The following is a 15,083-nucleotide window of genomic DNA, read 5'->3' as shown; positions in this document are numbered from 1 at the left end:
CAAAGTGATGCTGAAGCATTGCTCTGATCAGGAGAAGCGTTCAGACAGTGCAGTCATAAAGTCCCCTAAATGGACTAGTAAAATTGATAAAAAAAAATATATATGTAAAACAAAAAGTTTAAAAAAAACCCCTGAAAGTTCAAATCACCCTCCTTTTGTCCCATTGAAAAGAAAAAAAAAAACAAAAAAACCCCACACCCATTTTTGGTATTACCGCATTCAGAAATGTAATATATAAAATTAATCTGATCAGTAAATAGCGCAGAGAGATAAAAATGACAAACGCCAAAATTTCGTTGTTTTGGTCACTACAACATTGCATTAAAATGCACGAACAAATGCATGATCAAAACAACACATCTACGCAAAAATGGTATAATTAAAAACACCAGCTCAAAAAATAAGCAGTCACTGAACCCCGGATCCTGAAAATTAAAAAAGCTATGGGTCTCAGAAAATGGCAACAAAAGAGGAATATTTTATTTATTTTTTACAAACTTCTGAAACTTTTTTCAACACTTAGATAAAAGTAAAACTATACATGTTTGGTATCTATGAACGTGTACTGATCTGTTAACACTAGAACTACTGGACTCGTGACACCTATATAGAAATACATAGTGCAAAGTAGTCAAAATGACTACCTCAGTAGTTCTAGTGTTAAATCATAATATCATGGTCAGTTTTACCATATTGTGAACAAGGTAAATAAAACAACAAAAAACAAAATTGGGGAATTGCACTTTTTTTTAAATTTCACAGCACTTGGAATTCCCCATTTTTCAGTACAATATGGGCCAGAATGAGCCCTCATATAGCTATATTGATGGAAAAGTAAAAAAGTTATGGCTCTTGGAGGAAAAAACTAAAATGAAAAAAAATCACCAGGGGGTGAAGGGGTAAAGATCCAAATTGCTTTCCCTTTCTTTTTTGCTTATTTCACATTATGTTGACAGTCTCGGTTACATGTCTTCTTGTACAATTTTCACCTTTCCACGTGTTTTTTTTAGCAAGAAAATATGGTGCTCAATTACAACATTTCTGACCTTCTATGATAAAAGTTTGTTCTCTGTGTGAGTTCTATTATGTGTAACAAGATCAGATATATTTGTAAAACATTTCCCACATTCTAAACATGAATATGATTTCTCCCCTGTATGAGTTATTTGATGCCTAACAAGGTCTGATTTCTTTGCAAAACATTTCTCACATTCTGAACATGCATGTGTCTTCTCCCTTGTATGAATTATTTTATGTGCAACAAGATTTGATTTCTTTGCAAAACATTTCCCACATTCTGAACATGCATGTGGCTTCTCCCCTGTGTGAATTATTTCATGTTGAACAAGATGAGATTTTTTTTTAAAACTTTTCCCACATTCTAAGCATGAATATAATTTCACTCCCGTATGAGTTATTTCATGTCTAACAAGGTTAGAATTGTTTGAAAAACATTTCTCACATTCTGAACATGCATGTGGCTTCTTCCTTGTGTGAATTATTTTATGTGCAACAAGATTTGATTTCTTTGCAAAACATTTCCCACATTCTGAACATGCATGTGGCTTCTCCCCAGTGTGAATTTTTTTATGTGCAACAAGATTTGAGTTGCTTGTAAAACATTTCCCACATTCTAAGCATGAATATAATTTCACCCCTGTATGAGCTATTTGATGTCTAACAAGGTCTGAATTCTTTGCAAAAGATTTCTCACATTCTGAACATGCATGTGGCTTCTTCAATGTGTGAGTTATTTGATGTCCAACAAGAGTTGATTTCTTTGCGAAACATTTCCCACATTCTGAACATGCATGTGGCTTCTCCCCTGTGTGAGTTATCTTATGATTAAAAAAACTTGATTTATGTCTAAAACATTTCCCACATTCGGAACATAAGTATGGCTCCTCCCCTGTGTGTGTTCTATGATGATTCACAAGACTTTCTTTAACGGCAAAACATTTCCCACATTCCGAGCATGAATATGGCTTCTCCCCTGTGTGACTTCTCTGATGTCTATCAAGATGTTGTTTCATTCTATAACATTTTCCACATTCAGAACATGAATATGGCTTCTCCCCTGTGTGAGTTCTCTGATGGATCAAACAAGCTGATTTGCGTTGAAAACATTTTCCACACTCAGAACATGAATATGGTTTCTCCCCTGTGTGAATTCTCTTATGGATATAATAACCGGATTTGTGTTTAAAACGTTTCCCACATTCTGGACATGAATATGGTTTTTCCTCTGTATGTATTTTCTCATGTTCTACAAGTTTCGATTTCTGTGTAAACTTTTTCCCACACTTTGAACATGAACATTTTTTATCATTTGTGTCAATTTTTTGATACTTTGAAGAAAAGCTTTTTCCATATTCTAAACATGAAAGTGGCTTATTTTCTGTGAGATCCTCTTGGTTTTGAACACTCCTTTTGTGATGCTTCATTTTCAAATTAGTCTGTGATGAATTAGAAGATTGGACCTGTTTAACAGCATCATATGATAGATCTTTGCTGTGAAGGGAGGATGGTATATCTGGAGTAATGGAATACATTTCTATTGTAGCTTGAGTGATATCAAGGTCATTGGATTTAAAAATTGAAGATATCAGCGGTCCCTCTGATCTCCTGTCCCCATCATCTGCCAAGATTAAAACCAATGATTATTTTTAAATACAATAACCTTAAAATACATAATTTTACAACATTTATATATTAAATATTCATAGAAATTAGAAGTGATTTCCAAAATTTTTCAATCTGACAATGGACTTGTGATCAAAAACCACTAGATCCTGATGTTAGGCCACTAGTAGTTCACTAGAAATTTTCCAATTTTGTATTGCAGCCAGCCTCTCCATAAGTTCATGTTTAAGTGTATTTGTCACCAGTAATTTGTAGAGAAATGCTCATTAGAGAATCATAAAGGGACCCGTCAGTGCTATTATGTGGTATCTGTCTCACACTCTCAATGACAGGTACAAGTCCATTTGTGAAGAAGAGAGGAGCATGTCTGAAGAAGTCATGAGTTTTGAGAAAGTTTAAGACTAGTTTATTGGAACTCTTTATTGTATATTAGTAGTACTCGTACAGTATATTCAGATATATAAAATTTGCATTTGTTAAAATATTGGGACTTTGGAAAAAATTAAGACTTACAGTACTGTTCAAAATAATAGCAGTCCAATGTCCAATATGACTAACCAGATTATTCACTGTTTTTGGTATAAATTATATTACCACATATCAAACAATTTACCATTGGTGCAGTACATTCTTAGATTCATGATCTGCAGGTTTTTTAATCTGTGTATTTGAATAATTAATTGAAAGGGGGGTGTTCAAAATAAGCACAGTGTGGAGTTAAATTAGTGTGGTCAATCATTCTGTGAAGAAACTGGTGTGAATCAGGTGGCCCTTCTTTAAGGGTGAAGCCAGCACATGTTGTACATGCATTTCTCCTTGAAATCCTAAGGAATGTTGGTCACTTGAGACATTGCTCAGAGGAACTGCGTATATTGATTAAAAAGTTGATTGGAGATGATAAAATGTAGAAAGAAGAGCAGACAATGATCTCCAATGCTTTAAAATGGAAAGCAAAAATAGAGACGGGGAAGAAAACGGAAGACGACCATTCGAATGGATGGAAGAATAGCCAGAATGGCAAAGGCTCAGCCAACGATCAGTTCCAGGATGATCAAAGATGGCTCAAGTTACTTGTCAATATTGTGACAGTTAGAAGACGCCTGTGTGAAGCTAATCTATTAGCAAGAAGTGACCGAAAAGTCCCACTGTTAAAAAAATGACATATACTGAATTGGATACAATTTACCAAAGAACACATCACCTGGCCTAAAGAGAAATAGAGAAAATTTTGTGGACTCTTGAAAGTCAACTTGTTTTTTGGGTCCAAGTGCGGCAAACGGTTCGTCCGACAACCCCTAAACTCTGAATTAAAGCCACAATACACTCTGAAGACAGTGAAGCGTGGTAGTGCAAGCATCATGATATGGACATGTTTTTCTTACTATGGTGCCGGGACTATTCATACTATACCAGGGATCATGGACCAGTTTGTATATATACAAATATTTGAAGAGGTCATGTTGCCTTAGGCTGAAGAGGAAATTGTTACGAATCGGCGCCGCCATAGCCGCAAGCAGCCTGCTGCGGTTCCAGTTGTCAAGGCACCAGCTGCCGTTTTTGGCCGTGCCTCGGGTCGTCTAACTGGCTGCTTCCTCCTCCACGTCTAAAGGGGGCTTTACACGCAGCAATAATCCCTAGCGATATTGCTAGCGAGTGTACCCGTGCCCGTCGTTTGTGCGTCACGGGCAAATCGCTGCTCGTGGCGCACAATATTGTTAGGAGCCATCAGACGGACTTACCTGCCTAGCGACGTCCCTTTCTAAGGGGGCGGTTCGTGTGGCGTCACAGCGGCACCACTAAGCGGCCGCCCAATAGAAGCGGAGGGGCGGAGATGAGCGGCCATAACATCCCGCCCACCTCCTTCCTTCCTCATTGCCGGCGGGCGCAGGTAAGCTGTAGTTCATCGTTCCCGAGGTGTCACACATAGCAATGTGTGCTGCCTCGGGAACGACGAACAACTTGCGTCCTCAACAATCAACGATTTTTTCAAAATGAACGACGTGTCAACAATGGGCGATTTGGTATTTTCCATCATTAACAGCTGCTTGTTGGTGTCACATGCAACGACGTCGCTAACAATGCCGGATGTGCGTCACAGAATCCGTGACCCCGGCGATATATCATTAATACGTCGTTGCCTGTAACGGGGCCTTTAAGTGTGGAGAGGCGGCTAGTGCGCATGCGCGTGCCGATTTACCCCAGCCAGAGCCTAAGTCCAGTGTTTTGCCTAGAGAGCATGCTCAGCCTGATTGTGTCATTTCTGAGGCCAAGTCCTCAGTTCGGGCTTCTGAGCATGCTCCCACACTTAGTGTGAATAGCCTCTTTGCACAGGTACTTGGACTTCGTGCCGTGTCTTTGTCCTGTGTTGTGCCTACTGAGCATGCTCAGGCTGATAGTCTGATTTCTGAGACAGTTGTTCAGGCTACTGAGCATGCTCAGGCACTTAGTGCATCAGAGGCTAGGTCCAGTAAGAACCTCACTGGGCATGTCCATGAGGTAGCAGGCCCTGATAGGCCGGCATGCTTCAGGTGTCCGGATTATGTGTCCACTCCGGACTGGCTCGCAGAGGCCCGCCCCTATGACTTGGCACCTCATCATTGATTGTCAGACGATGACTGGTGAAGTGTTTGGGGCGTGGTTGCCATGAGGTCATCAGTGACGTGGTGGTTCCGGATAGGTTGCTGGTGATGTCACTGATGACATGGCTCTCTGCTATTGGCTCATGGAGGTGCCATTGTGGTCCACCCTGGGTTTGGGGTGGACCCAGGTTATAAAAGGGTCTGGAGACAACATGGAGGTGCGCAGTCTTCACCTATGCTGAGACAGCGCACACCTGCATGTTAGAGCCTCATTGCGGCTTAAGCCTTTGTTTGGAAGCGGTAGGTAAGGTTAGGCATCCGGTGCTTGTCAAGCAAAGACACCCGTGGCTCAGCACTTTAGGGTCAGGCGCCAGGCTTCCACCTCATACCGTCCAGTCCTGCTATTGTAGCCCAGTGGAGTTAACTGGGCTGCTGCGCCACCTGTCCTCCTCATATCGACTTTCCAGTCAATGCTACCAGTGTGACCACCTGGCCTGACATGTCCTGTACACACGTGGCCAGTTGAGAGCCCCGGTGTCAAGAAACGCTAATCAGGGGACCGCTCGGGGGGAGCTTTTGTGAAGGAACACAGCTTTGTGACAGGCAGGGGTGGTTACTGTATTCCGAGGGGGGGGAGGCTGGGGTAGTGTGTAGTTAGTGTGTAGTGATGGGGTAGTGTAATTTGTGTGTGTAGGTGGTGATGGGGGGTGCATTGTATTATATCTGGGGAGAGGGTCGTGGAGCGTGCATTGTATTGTGTGTAGGGGGTGGGGTAGTGGGGGGTGCATTTTTGCCCGGTGATTTTTCTGGCACAAAGAAACTATGTACCAGATGATCCTTAATCGTTTTGCCTCTCCTATAGGTGACACTCGGATAGGAGGTGATAAAGTCACTAAGGTCAGGGTCAGAAGTTAATATTCCCCAATGTTTCCTCAGAATATGCATGATCTTAATATTCTGGTCATCATATGACCCTATCAATCTGGTGATTTGTTCCTGTTCACGTTTAGGTTTGGTAATCAGAAGTGTGGTTCTCCTTTGATCCCGAGCAGATTCATATGCCGATCTAATAACTGAATCAGGGTATCCTCTATCTCTAAAATTGTTCCCCAAGCTCCCAGACTTTCGATGGAAATCCTGTAAAGACGAGCAATTTCTCCTAAGACGGAGAAACTGCCCTTTGGGGATACCTCTACGTAAGGCAGTAGGATGGTGGCTTTCCCACCTAAGCAAACTATTAGTTGCTGTCGGTTTGCGATAAATCGTAGTGCCTATGGTGCCATCCCTATTTTTTGTAAGGAGGATATCCAGGAAGGGCAGTCTGTCACCTCCCACCTCGCAGGTGAACTTAAGTCCGAGGTCATTATCATTGAGGTGTGATACAAACTCAAGAAAGGAATCTGCTCCACCCCTCCAGAGGACGAGGATGTCATCTATATAGCGTCCCCAGAACAATATCTGGGGATTCCAGGTGACATCCTCGTCCCCAAACACAACTACATCCTCCCACCAGCCCAGGTATATATTTGCATATGTGGGAGCACAAGGGCTCCCCATTGCAGTACCCCTGAGCTGGTGGTAAAATTTGTTATGAAAAATGAAGTAGTTGTGTGTAAGTATAAACATAAGGAGCCCAAGAATAAAGGCATTATGTTCCCTATACTGTATCCCCCTCATCTCCAAATAATATCTCACAGCTCGCACTCCAGTCTCGTGTGGTATGCAGCTATAAAGCTGCTCGACGTCGATGGATGTTAAGATCGTATCATCATCCACCTGTATACCGTCTAGTTTACTCAGGAGGTCAGACGTATCCCTAATGAAGGATGGCTGTGTATTGACAAAATTTCTAAGGACTTTGTCCAAATAGATACTAGGATTTTGCCCCATAGCATCGATACCTGATACTATGGGGCGACCCTTCAAGGGGTCGAGACCTTTATGGATTTTGGGGGTACAATAGAAGGTGGCAATCACAAATTCCTTAGGGACAAGAAAGTCCATCTCATCCTTAGATATGAGACCCTTCTCAAAACCCTCAAACACAATCCCAGACAGGGCAGCCTTAAATTTAGAGGTCGGGTCTGCAGGTAGAACAGCATAGGTGTCTTTGTCTGATAGTAACTGAAGACACAAACGACGATATTTATCTGTGTCCAAAATAACAATGTTGCCCCCTTTATCGGAGGGCTTTATCGTTATGGACTGATTTTCATTAAGTGTTGACAAAGCTTCTCTCTCAATTGGTGTAAGGTTATCTCTAGTGCTGTGAAAGCGTGGGTTAATCTTTCTAATTTCCTTAGTCACCAATGTAGAGAAGATGTCGATGCTCGTGCATTCAGTAGGAGGTGGCATTTTTTTGGTCTCAAACTAGTGAACGGACCCCTACCAGTATTACTACTATCAGGTTCTGCCAGCCCAGCTAGCAATCTAACATCAGGGAGGATATTGAGTGGTATCCCCAATCTGTGGCATTCATCAAGGTCATTATGTCTAAAATGTTTCCTCCAACGCAACTTCCTCAAAAATAATTCAATGTCCTTGACCCAGACAAACGCGTCGAAGCGTGTAGTCGGGACAAATGATAATCCATAACTCAGAACTTTTTCTTCCATGGCCGATAAGATATAACTAGAAAGATTGATAATTTGCTGACCCTCAGCCTGACCCCTAATTACCATTTCTTTGGTTTTCTGTTGTATTTTTTCCGAACTGGATAGGGGTCCCTTGTGCCTAAAAAATTGTTCTGTTGTACAGCGCGTTATTTTTCTCTCTATTAATACATATTTTACATTTCTTATAGTCATTCTTAGTAGTTGGGTCTTTTTTGTCGCTTTAGCCTGGGCTTCTCCTGAGAGGCATCTATTATTCTATATAGCCAGGTTTTCATTTAGTTCTTTTTGGTGTATTTATTCCATTAAGGTTATTTCTTGTGCCGTTAATTAGTCTTTGCACATTCTCCTTTTCTTTATAGTTTATCGTTTGGTGATGCTTTATGCCAATGTCTATTGGCTTTCATTACGTTACATTGAGTACTATTGTAATCCCTATTCTTTATTTTTATCACTATGGTAACCTAACAGGCATGATTGATTTTGCCATCATTTGCTGTCTTTTGGATGGCTATGTATCTCGTTTACTATACTGTTTCATATCTAAATCAACGTTATTAGTCATATAACAGTATGGTGTATTTATACATGGATATATAGTCCTTTACTTATGTTATGTCCCCATTCACTATGGGATGGATAGCGGTTTGTTTTTTCCGTGTCAATATGGGGATCCACTCACTGTCATGCTTGCGCAGGAGTGGAGGTGACGTCTGATCGGCAGATGTCACTTCCGGTTGGCCGTACTGTGCCGCACTGGAGCGGATGTTGCGTTGGATATTTCCGATGTCACTTCCGGTCCGTCCGGCGGGAGCGGAAGTGACGTCACACGCTATCCTTTGCCGCTTTCGGCCCCGCCGCGTGGTTTACTCTATACTGCGGCTACTTCCGGTCGTAGTCGGGAGGACAGGAAGTTCCTCCTAGGTGGCTGCTGGCTCCCATATAAAATACACCTTGGAGCTGGCAGCACCGCTTTTGGCCTCAGGTTACCATGGTCATTGTACCTTGAGCACCTTGTTGGGATTATCAGTTGGATGATCTGCCTTCCATCTTAGGCTATTGATGCCGTTCTGCTATTATTCAGAAAGCCAAAGACATTAAGGTATTTATTGTTTATGTATTGCCACATGGAGAATGAACCGTTTAGTTTGGGATGTGATTCCATGTCCTAATTTGGGAATGTGATTTCTCTTTGTCTAGATAAAACTCTATAATTTTTGATGTATTTGGATATGGTGAAAATCCTTGGTCTCCCCTGATGAACCCCTGAAAATAACTCTTCAGGGGGGAAACGCGTCGGGATGTTGGATTACCAGCAGTAAACAGGATGTTGGATTGCCAGTAGTGACCCCAGCAGATAAGTTCCTTGCTGGGATTATAAGTTTATTTTTCTATACATCATGGTATATTTATATCTGTATAGCATCTATAATTGGCTATTATTACATTGATATTATCGGTAAAACCATATATTGATTCCCAAATTTGTATTGTTACCAGTCTTATAGGTTATTAATACCTCATAATGACTTGTTGACTATTTCTGCACTTCTACTGTTTTGGTGGTGGGTCCCTTTTGCGACTTGCAGGTTAAAGGGAAAGCTTAGGGACAGCCGACGTGGAGCGGGGGGCACCCAACAACTTAAGGTGCACCTCCGCTGTTAGGTAGCTACTAGAGAGGGAGAGGTTTTTTCCCCCTGTTAACCTCTAGGTTTATAGGCTACTTTATTACATATGAAGAGTCTTGCTATCTCAGGCTTACCCATTTTAAGATAATTAGTCCCCCTTCCCTCACCAGCAGGTGTGGTACGTTTTCTGACCTTCCACTCACTTTGTCACCACTATATGACTGTTGTGTATATATAAGAGTTATTATACTCTGTATTTTTGAATATTTTTAAAGACTTTTTCTAATAAATGCTATTTTTAGGAGTATTTTTCTTGGTTTATGTAGCCTGCAACTAAGAGCAATAAATAGGCCTGAGCTGTAATACTGGACGCAGCCGTGACTGCATGTTATATAGTCGTGTTACACAACCTACAAGTGTACAAAGATATTACACATTCAACACGTGAAAAGTGGGCCTGTGCACCCCCAAATGCGAGGGCTGAATTTTAGTCCCAGTCTGGCCCTGAACACAACTATAACAGTCTGGAAAGCTTCTACATATCCCAGAGATTCTATAATGCTAATTTTGGGTCACATTGTACTTTGTTAATGGTAAATTTAATCTCAAAAATTGTATTAACCCCTTAATGACCAATGTAGCAGGTCATGAGCAGATGTCACTTCCCGCATCGCTACGTGCTATGGCAGTCATGGCTTAAAACTGTCACTATGCGAAAACACACAGTGACAGTTCAGTGCTGACAGCGGTCACCGACAGCTAACTGGCATGGCCAGAGATGCAGGATCCATTCCAGCAGTCCCCACACTCTGACCACTGTAATCGGTCATTCAGGCATCAGCACTTCCCTGCCGGAGCTTGGCTCAGCTGACAGCCCTATTTAACCCCTACAAGAAAATACTAGAAAAAAAACAAAAAAAACCCAGGGGGGGCGGAGCCGGACATGGCTGAGTGAGGACACTGTTTTCCTGAGCTCCTCTCTACTTTCTCCCATAAAGCCGGTTTTAACTTCAAAATGGGCAAATCCTCCACTAAAAAGAACAAACTCTGCACCCCAGGGCGCCCACCTGCATCCCAAAGCAATATCGGAGCATATCTTACCCGCTCCCGGGAACTCGGGGCCGTTTCACTACCAGGGCGGGAATTGAGGCCTACAGACTCTGAGCTCGTCCCTGACCTGGTGCCCGAAGCTGCTACAGCCACAGAAAACCAGAGGAGAGGAGAAGCAACGGGGATCCACCGTGGTGTGGAGGGTCTCCCAGCCGGTCCCCCGATGGCGGTGAGAGGCAGCGGGAGCCCCGTAAATGGAGCGGCAGTGAGCCCAGCGGCGCCTCTGCAAGATGGCGGCCGCGTACCTAGGGAGCGTGGATCGGCGGTGGAGAAGGGGGTGCCCGTGGCTGCTGCCCTGCAGGCCGCGCGCCCCGCTGCAGCCCAGCTGGGACTGGAGAGCCAGCATAACTCACCTGAGACCGGCGCTGGTGGAATCCGGGAGGCGGGGACCGGCAGATGTGAGGTACACGTGGGCCTGGGCTCAGGCGATGACTCACCGCTACAGCAGCGGGCGCTGAGGAACCAGCTGCTGCGCAGTGAATCCGACCGGCAGGAACCTCCATCATCACCTCCATCATCATCAAACACAGGTGCTGTGGCTGGGGGAGAGGGGGGTATAATGACCAACCCTAAGGGACTGCCTGGCTGTATTACCCAGAAGCAGGGACAGCAGGGGGTCCTGATGGACAGGGCTCAGGCTGGGGGCAACAGTATTAGCCCCAGCCATACCTTCTATATGGAGGTCCCACAGCCCTCGGGTGGGGGGGGGTGGCTGGAGAAGGAGGGAGGCCACAGGAGCCCCTGGTGGATGCTGGTGAATCGTGGGGACTCCCTCAGAGAGAGGTATCCCCCACACCCTCAGGGAGCTGGTCCACAGGATCCTCCTGGACTGAGCGCCTGTTGGGCCCTGATGGGGATCTAGAGAGAGGCACACTGATGCCCGTGAACGGGGGATCCAGGATGCTGGGGTCTCCCTCACTCAGTCTTGCTGCAGTCCCACGGGCATGGGATGACATAAACAACCCTCATGGCATGCAAAATATGATATATGGTCCAACTCTACGGGACTCTTTTCGTGCACACCCCAACATATCTCATACAGCCGCCGCGATGGGCAAGGACCACCCGGCATCCTTTGCAGACCTGCGGTCATTGCTACAAGCGATTCCACCAAGAATGATATTGCTGCACTGGCAAGCCAAGTGGTAGCGGAATGTAAACAATAATTCACTCAATTATGGTCTGAACTTTCCATACTTACCCACAGGGTAGACGCCCTTGATGAGCGGCAATCAACTTCTCAGGTCTCTATGCAATCTGTCCAAGAGACAGTAAAAAAACAGTCCAAGCAATTATTTGCCCTCCAACAGCACATAGATGATTTAGAGAACAGAACCAGAAGGAGCAATCTACGTGTTAGGGGCATTCCTGAGTCCATTGCTGCCCCCGATATCCCAGCAGTCCTTTGTTCACTTTTTAATGGCTTGCTAAAGAGACCACCAGGTGCCCCCCTTGAACTTGACAGAGCTAACAGGGCCCTACGTCCTCCTGACCCAGCGGACTCTCGCCCGAGGGATGTTGTGAGCAGGGTGCACTTTTTTGCCGTCAAAGAGGCCATCTTGCAAGCTGCTAGGAGGAAACAGACCTTATCATACAATGGATCCGCCATCCGTATAATGCCGGATATCTCAAGGCACACCCTTGCACCAGCTCGCCAATCTTAAGCCTCTCCTGGATGTTTTAAAGGGAAAGGGTCTACCGTTCCAATGGGGATTCCCCTTCTCCCTATCGGTGCAGAAGGACTCGCGGTGTTGGGTCCTACGTTCCCCAGAGGACTTCCCGGCCTTCATCTCGAGCCTGAGTCTACCCTCAGTCTCCATTTCAGCATGGCCCACCACCCTGCTTCAGCCGTGGGGAACGAACGCTCCCAAGTCGAACCCACCTGCAGAATCCAGCAGGGGGCTACCCCCGAGTGGAGAAAGGGGTCACAAAGGGGTCCGCCTGTGGCAGACTACATAGAAAAGCCCGGAGGCTATGCACGCCTTTATGACTTATATTACTTACAGTCATTTATGCTAATTAACCATCATATGTCGCCCTTCAAAATTTACTTATTGCCCGTATTGCGTAAACATTTGTTACCTTTGCCGGTGTTTGTGGTTATCTTTAATGTTTTAAGTATAGATTGAGCTCTGCTCGGTTATGTCGGACATCTTCTTCCCCCAAATAGGTTGGGATCCCCTATCCTGCTTAGTTGAAGCGGATATGTTGTTCGGACTTAGATTATAGTGTAAGGTCTTTATACCTGCTGTTCTTGTTGTTTTTTTCTCTGATACACTCTACCCTTCCCAAGTCTTTCTCTCTTCCTCTCTTTCGCGGCCGGGCTGATCGTGTTCGATCCCCTCTTTCATAAATCTCTAATGTCTCGTTCCTTTACAGATGGCGGACCTAACCATCGCTTCTTTCAATGCCAAGGGCCTCAATGTTCCGGAGAGACGGTCACAGGTACTTTACCACCTTCACAAACGGAGGGTGGGCATAGTTTGTTTCCAGGAGACCCATTTCAAGCTAGGACATGCCCCCATTATTAAAAATAAGTACTACCAGACATGGGTATTCTCTGACAACCCAGATTCCCGTTCTAAAGGAGTGGCGATTGCCATCCATAAATCCCTCCCGCATCAAATCTTAAAATGCTCGACTGATAAGTCTTGGCAGATATATCATCCTCTCTCTGAGAGTGGGGGACCAAACTCTTACAATAATCAATGCCTATGCCCCAAACCAAAGGCAGGACAGCTTTATTACCCGCTTGGTCGAGGAGGCGATCCCACTGATACAGGGCACGGCAATTCTGTGTGGCGACCTCAATGTCACCCTGGACCCCACATTGGACAATTCCAGGGGGAAATCCAGCATTTCTTACACTATCATTAAACACATCAAAAAAGCTTTATTGCGTATTCAACTGTTCGACACATGGAGACTGAAACATCCGTCGGACAGAGACTATAGCTTCTACTCCCATACACAAGACTCATACAGTTGTATAGACTATATACTACTGCAACACAATGCTCTTCCACGGATCCAACACTCTAGGAAGGATAACATTTTGTGGTCAGACCACGCGCCGGTCTATTGTACGATTGCAATTCCCTCTCTCTCGGCCCCTTCCGGGTCGTGGCGGCTGAATGAGTCGTTGCTGTTGGATGAGCTCTGCGTCACAGACGTTCAGACCTCTATCACAAGGTTCATGGAGGACCACTCGGTGGACGACACAGCCCCCACTTACAAGTGGGAAGCACTGAAGTGTGTCCTACGAGGTATTTTTATCAAGCATGGGTCCCGAATTAAAAAAGAAAGGGCCCAAGACATAGTAAACGCTCTCCATAGGGTCTCTGAACTGGAGCTCATCCATAAGCGATCCTTATCGGCCACAAACTTACAAGCTCTTCTGCAAGCTAGGATTGAGGTTAAAAAACTGTTAGATTCCTCTTACAAGCGCCTACTACAGGTGGGGAAAGGGAAGTTTTATGAGTTTGGGGACAAGCCAGGAAGACTGTTGGCTAATGCGTTGAGAGAAGGGAGAGCCCATACTCTCATTCCTTGCATCAAAAACTCACGCGACGAACTGCTCTTGCTACCCCCGACATTTCAAACACCTTTCATGACTTTTATTCCAAGTTATATAACCTACCTGTCGAGCCCCCGGAGTCGAGTGTAGGCGGTCCTTTAATGCCCTCACCTTTCCGACGTCTTCATAGCTCTATAGTTGAAAACTTGGAAAGCCCATTTTCATTGGAGGAATTGCTGGCGGTGATTAGCGACTCACCTGATAATAAGAGTCCTGGACCAGACGGGTTCCCCACCAAATTCTACAAATCCTTTTCTGAACAATTGGCTCCCTTAATGCTTCTCTCCTTCAATTCAATTTCTGACTCTGTCCCTTTCCCGCCCCATTCCACTACAGCCCACATCGCCTTGCTCCGTAAGGCTGGAAAAGACCCCACGGCATGTAGCAGTTTTAGACCGATCTCACTCCTTAATGTTGATTTAAAATTCTATGCCAAGCTTTTGGCAAATAGACTTGGCTCTTTACTCCCTGACCTGATACATTTGGACCAGGTCGGATTTGTCCCGGGTAAGGAGGCGAGGGACAATACAATAAAGACCTTGGACCTGATCCAACATGCTCACACAAAAAAAACCTCTCTTTGATGTTGCTATCTCTGGACGCTGAGAAGGCCTTCGTCAGAGTCTCCTGGCAGTTGCTTTCACAAACACTAGACCATATGGGCCTGGGGCCAGTTGTTTCATCCAGGATTATGGCCTTATATCATTCTCCGACTGCACACCTTAAAATTAATGGCACTCTGTCGAGGCTCTTCTCCATCCATAACGGGACCAGGCAGGGGTGTCCCTTGTCACCTCTGCTATATATCCTGGTCATGGAGCACTTGTTGTCGGCCATTAGGACCAACCTGGATATACAGGGAATTAGGATCGCCAATCGGGAACATAAATATACCGCCTTTGCCGACGATCTTCTTATTTACCTCTGTAACCCC

The 15,083-nt window shown here is 44.7% G+C and overlaps 1 protein-coding gene across 1 annotated transcript in view; it reads right to left on the bottom strand.

The window, feature by feature from the left end:
• Positions 1 to 15,083, bottom strand: part of LOC142312935 (uncharacterized) — a 60,666-nt gene that overhangs the window by 337 nt on the left and 45,246 nt on the right. The window contains exon 15 of the mRNA XM_075351923.1: positions 1 to 2,638. This exon is cut by the window's left edge and continues 337 nt beyond it. Within this exon, the coding sequence (XP_075208038.1) occupies positions 1,050 to 2,638 (1,589 nt within the window). The 3' untranslated portion in view covers positions 1 to 1,049. The remainder of the gene's footprint in view (positions 2,639 to 15,083) is intronic.

Source organism: Anomaloglossus baeobatrachus, chromosome 5, assembly GCF_048569485.1.
Source record: "Anomaloglossus baeobatrachus isolate aAnoBae1 chromosome 5, aAnoBae1.hap1, whole genome shotgun sequence".
Taxonomy (NCBI): Eukaryota; Metazoa; Chordata; class Amphibia; order Anura; family Aromobatidae; genus Anomaloglossus; species Anomaloglossus baeobatrachus.
Note: the sequence above shows the minus strand (reverse complement) of the source record. Positions and strands in the feature narration are given on the sequence as shown.